General features: G+C 34.8%; 1 protein-coding gene across 1 annotated transcript in view; it reads right to left on the bottom strand.

The window, feature by feature from the left end:
* Positions 1–5,968, bottom strand: part of LOC107673172 (tetratricopeptide repeat protein 39B) — a 25,483-nt gene that overhangs the window by 16,639 nt on the left and 2,876 nt on the right. The window contains exons 2-9 of the mRNA XM_016466669.1: positions 4,509–4,543; positions 3,888–3,992; positions 2,900–3,031; positions 2,756–2,832; positions 1,583–1,650; positions 1,130–1,194; positions 293–398; positions 60–125 (exon numbers count right to left, since the gene is read on the bottom strand). Coding sequence (XP_016322155.1) covers positions 60–125; positions 293–398; positions 1,130–1,194; positions 1,583–1,650; positions 2,756–2,832; positions 2,900–3,031; positions 3,888–3,992; positions 4,509–4,543 — 654 coding nt within the window. The remainder of the gene's footprint in view (positions 1–59; positions 126–292; positions 399–1,129; positions 1,195–1,582; positions 1,651–2,755; positions 2,833–2,899; positions 3,032–3,887; positions 3,993–4,508; positions 4,544–5,968) is intronic.

Raw genomic sequence — 5,968 nt, 5'->3', positions numbered from 1 at the left:
GTGTGTGTGTGTGTGTGTGTGTGCGTGTGAGTGTGTGTGAGAGTGTGTGTGTTGCTCACTCTGTTCCCTGAGAAGCCGATAAACTCCAGCAGTCGAAGGATTCTTGCAGGTAGTAGAGACAGCATCTGACACACGGGACATAAAACAACACCTCAGCACTCACAGCTTCAGCTCAGCAGGGATTCTGCTCTCAGTGAAGTCTATAACACTTATTACATTAGTCTCATTTATCCACACACACAATGACATTGGGGACAGGAAGTATCGCACACTTCCTGTCTCATGGACTGACCAGGTTGAAGGAGCCAATCCCCAGCTTGACTCCGCCCTCAAACTGTCTGAAGGCCTCGCTGTCTCCGCCCACTCCCTGAGACATGTTAGACAAACTCTGGCAGTCCCTAAAAACACACACAAATTTTCATAACACATGTCAAGACTTCTTAATAATATCCATTAAAATATTAGATTATATGTAAAATGATATAAGTGTATGCATATATATGTGTGTGTATAATTATAATAATTATTATTACAATTATTGCTAATTTTTTTAACATTCGGTACAAAGAGGTAAAATACAGATTAGTCATACATACAAATAACATAAAAATTAACACACACAATATAATTATATAATTACATAATTTAAATATATATTTATAAATTATTTAAATCATTTATATTTAATCCTTATCTACAGAATAACAATAATGTTATAATATTAGTATATATATAAAATTGTATATAAAATGTAAAAATAAATATAAGCAAATATTACATATGTACATCTATGTTCTATATGCAATATAATAAATAATAATACATATTAATAAAAATATAATAAATCATTACTAATACTATTTCTCTGCATATAAATATAAAAAATATTATATTGGGGTGGAGGATGACAATCTGTATTTTATCTCTTTGTACTGAACTGAATTTTTTTCAGTTGTTAACAAATATAATAATATCATATAAAATATTACATTAAAATATTATAATGTAAATATTTTTCAATTGTTGCTTATATGCAATAACGTCAAATTTGATATATAACAAATACAATATTTTTAAAGATATTATAGATTATATAATATTTTAACAGAGGTATTGATTTCAGACTCACTTGTAAATTTGATAACTTGTGCGTATTTTAATACCTCCTTTAATAAAACTGATCATGTTTTCATCCTGAAATACAGAAAGCAGTGATGAATCAGAATTTGCCTTTGTGTGTATTTCTCTTCCATTTCATCTTATTTAATGCTGATTAAGAATGAATGAATGAATAAATATTCTTTCTGTATTTATTCTTTTGGTAAATTTGTTGTTAATAATATTTTACTGCACTAAATAAATAAATCATGTTCTTACAATCCAATATTTTTGTCTTGTTTTCCATTAAAGAATCTAAACGTCCTTGAAACAAGATTCACTTGAGAAGCAGCACTGCTTGAGACATTAACACTTGCAGGAGTTTTTCTTGTTACAAGCATGAACTGTACTAAAATTAATAAGGGAAACATTATTTGGCAAATGATTAGTCGAGTCATTAGTGTAAGTGGATGGGTTTACAGACCTGTATGAATGTTAGCGTGGCTTTCTGCAGCAAACACTCAGCGTAGCAGATCTCCGCATGCATCTCCTCTACAAACACACACACACGAGTGAGAACTCCACACAAACACGTTTTGACATTATCGAGTATTTTGCAAAAACCATTCAAAACACCGCTACAGAGCGCATGCTTTCATTACGTGAAGTCTAGACTAGAGCGAGTGCGCATTTAGAGTGCGTTCTTTCACTGCATGATTCAGTCTAATAAAATACATTTAGAATGATCACAAATGAACAGAAAAATGTGTGTATTTATACCATTTCATATAAACAAATTCACACGAAGAGTGCTGTTTTTTCGCCTAACAAACATTAGCATGATTACAAATGTGATATTGATTTTTTACGATAGTCCAAAAAACAAGAAGTTAATTAGGAGACTTACGTTTTAGACACCATATTTCCTGTTTTTGCTCTATTTCGACAATAAAAATAATTCCAAACACAGTCACAGCATTGTGTCTCTGAGCAACATGACGGTGCTTCGTTCTTGAATGAATCACTCGTTTAAATGATTCGGTTCAATCGCAATGACTCACTTATTAACAGTGACTTGCTGCCACCTACTGGCGGTTTTAATTTCACATTTAAAGTTTCTTTTTTATTATTTAAATATTTTCAAATAACACTATTCAAGGTTTTATGTTTAATATATCAAAACATTATTAATGCATGTGTAATTGCAGGTTAAATGCATTCTTGTCCTGCATTAAACAGTGTGTAAACACATCTAAACGCCTCTTCAGACGCAGCTTCTGTGTTTCCTCTGCACTGCAAAGATGAATTTAATTGATACTGATTTCAATATGCTTGCTAACAGCCCAAATGTCTTATTATTCAAATTCACTGATTAAATGTAAGAATTTTGTACTTAAAAGATAATGCACACTTTTACAAAAAAAATGTAAAAATGCCCTTAAAAGGTAAAAATCGATTTTAAACGTATTGGAAAAGATGAATTTCTATCTGACCAGCACACAGAATATGAAGAATATGAAAAACTTCAGGAGTCAGTTTAAGATACAAGCGCAATAACACACTCAGCAAAATATCGTCTAATTATCGTTATCGATAAAATCCCAGAAAATATGGAGATATTATTTTTTTGTCAGTATTGCACAGCCCTATGTCTCACCCGCTTTCAGGCTGTCGGGCATCTGTTTGGACATCAGGCTGGAGATGGACCCCACCACCGAGTTTCTTTTCCTGAACCTGCAGACAGACGGGACACAGATCAGATGCAGAGCGGCTCGGGAATCGTCTCGTATTTGAGCCGCACCTCTGGCAGGTCTGTAAGGCCTCTTTGATGGTCGTCATCCCGGCCTGGATGTCTTTGTGCTCGAAGGTCATGGTGGCCTGCATGACCAGAATACTGCTGTAGCCCAGAGCATGATACATGCTGTCCTTAGACCTGCAGAACACAGCAGATCACACCATCACAACAATGCTTCTGTCTCGGATCGACAGTTCAGCTATTCACTTATTCACTTTTTAACGCCATGCCAGCTTCACGGCTATTTTCATGGCGATCTCTGAATAACTTATACAAGGTATACAATTAACAAAAGGTTATCAAAGACGTTTCAGATGTACACTAGACAAAAATTCTAAAATACATTCAGGTGATACATTTTTAAATAAATCAGTTAGACACACCTCTGAATAAAACCGTTGTCTATTTACATTAAAAACAGTACAATCCAATAAAATATGCTTACTCGTTTTTGAAAGTTTGCTCATTGTGACCAAGCGGCAACCTCCCGCTCTCTCGGCCTTTTTTTTACTCCCTAATATCGGTATCGGCCCCAAAAAAACCCATATCGGTCGGGCTCTAATTTAAAGCGAATTATTATGAAACCAATGCAAATGCATTTTCAAGCACTTTTCAAACCTTGAAAACACTACGTTAAATTCAAGCATTTCCAAGGATTTCAAGCACCTGTACAAACCCTGTTAATTATTCATGTTTTAATTATTACTTTATTTTTTAATTAATATTACAATATTAAATAAATTAATTTGAATAGTATTACTATTTTTCATTGTTAGTTTATATAAACAAATGCAGTTAAACTAATGTTAAAAAATGGAATCTTAATATTCACGTGACCACATGAACTGAAACTAATAACAATTCAACTGAAACTGAATTAATTTGACATTTACATTTAGCAGACACTTTGATCCAATGCAGCTTACAGCTTAAGAGGAACAAAAGCACGTCAACATAATTACAAAACAAAAGTCATCAGGAAGCAGTGGTTTACCAGGGTCTGAGCAGATCCAGCGCTTCAGAGAACTTGTTGTTGAGGGCGAGGTTGAGGGCCATGCTGCACTCCTCTATAGACGCACGTAGATCCATCTTAGACGCCCTGAACACACACACACACACACACACATATAAATACACCACACACACACTCACTCTCTCTCTCTCACACACTCACTCTCTCTCTCTCACACACTCACTCTCTCTCTCTCACACACTCACTCTCTCTCTCTCACACACTCACTCTCTCTCTCTCACACACTCACTCTCTCTCTCTCACACACTCACTCTCTCTCTCTCACACACTCACTCTCTCTCTCTCACACACTCACTCTCTCTCTCTCACACACTCACTCTCTCTCTCTCACACACTCACTCTCTCTCTCTCACACACTCACTCTCTCTCTCTCACACACTCACTCTCTCTCTCTCACACACTCACTCTCTCTCTCTCACACACTCACTCTCTCTCTCTCACACACTCACTCTCTCTCTCTCACACACTCACTCTCTCTCTCTCACACACTCACTCTCTCTCTCTCACACACACACACGCTGAGACCCGCAGAAATCTGACGGATGATCTGAAGTGTTGGGTTCACACTGATCAGATACTCACACTGGGATGCGATCGAAAGCATCTTCAAAACAGTCCTGAAACGAACAGAACAGATAAACATAAACATGTGTTTGATCATGTGATCACGTTTAACGTCTAACACACTCGAGTTGACTTTCACTAACACACAGTCTCCATTTATAGAAGTGCGGTTATGTAACTCAATTTCGACTGTTGCAAACCTGATGCCTTCATTTATGAAATTAATACTGTTATTCATCAAGGATGCATTAAATTGATCAAAAGTGGCAGTAAAGACATTTATAATGTTACAAAAGATTTCTATTTCAAATAAATGCTGTTCTTTTGAACTTTCTATTAATCTGTGAATCCTGAAAAATAAAATGTACCACGGTTTCCACAAAAATATTGGGCAGCAGAACTGTTTTCAACATTGATAATAATCAGAAATGTTTCTTGAGCAGCAAATCAGCATATTAGAATGATTTCTGAAGATCATGTGACACTGAAGACTGGAGTAATGATGCTGAAAATACAGCTGCGCATCACAGAAATACATTACAGTTTAACAGATATTCACATAGAACACAGCTGTTTGAAATTGTAATAATATTTCACAATTTTTACAGTATTTTTGATCAAATAAATACAGCATTGGTTGCAATTTTTCAAAATTGGCATGAACCTACATATCCTGCAGACAAAACGTGGCCCATAGAAATAATAAATAAAATAAAATAATAATTTGAAAGTATTAAAAAGTAAAAGTATTAAAAATATTTAAATAATAAAATATAGTACCAAAAAAAAAAAAACATTCAAATGTAATTTAAAAACTATAAAAAATAGTAAACATTAAATAATAAATAAAAGCAGAAAACAATTAGGGCACAGTCAGAATCTCTCTCACATAACAACCTGTCAGACGACTCATTATTCTGTGCTCCCAGTATTTCTAGTTTTGCTGAATGAGGAATGTTTTTGGCCTGAAGCAATCACTACATAATACTTGTTAATTCTTTCTAACCACTGCGGATGATGAGTGAACGTTTACAGAGATTCCTCTATAAATCACTCTGGCTGAAGTTAGAGAAAAAACCCAACAGCTTTCAAGTAAGAAATGTCTAAAAAATTAAAATGTAGTTTTGCAATTTTGCATTATATCAGGCATCAGTGATCCTGCCCTATTAAAAACTCCATGATAATAATGCATGAAGAGCTGGATAATGTCAGGAGTCTGCTGCTCTGATCAATATTTCACTACATCTGTCCAACTGCAGAGGAAACAGCAGCACTTAAAAAACAATACATCCGTTAGGAATAAAAGAACAATAGTGTTTTACCTACAACATTCATGAATGTTTTATATAGTCAACTGCACTGCCCTACAATGACATGATCACAAAAACAGCTTCAAAGATCTTCATGACATTTTGATTTTGTAGCTGGGAGTCTAACACACACACTCTCTCTCTCTCACACACACACACACACACACA

Source organism: Sinocyclocheilus anshuiensis, unplaced genomic scaffold (genome assembly GCF_001515605.1).
Source record: "Sinocyclocheilus anshuiensis isolate Anshui unplaced genomic scaffold, SAMN03320099.WGS_v1.1 scaffold444, whole genome shotgun sequence".
NCBI classification, from domain to species: domain Eukaryota; kingdom Metazoa; phylum Chordata; class Actinopteri; order Cypriniformes; family Cyprinidae; genus Sinocyclocheilus; species Sinocyclocheilus anshuiensis.
Note: the sequence above shows the minus strand (reverse complement) of the source record. Positions and strands in the feature narration are given on the sequence as shown.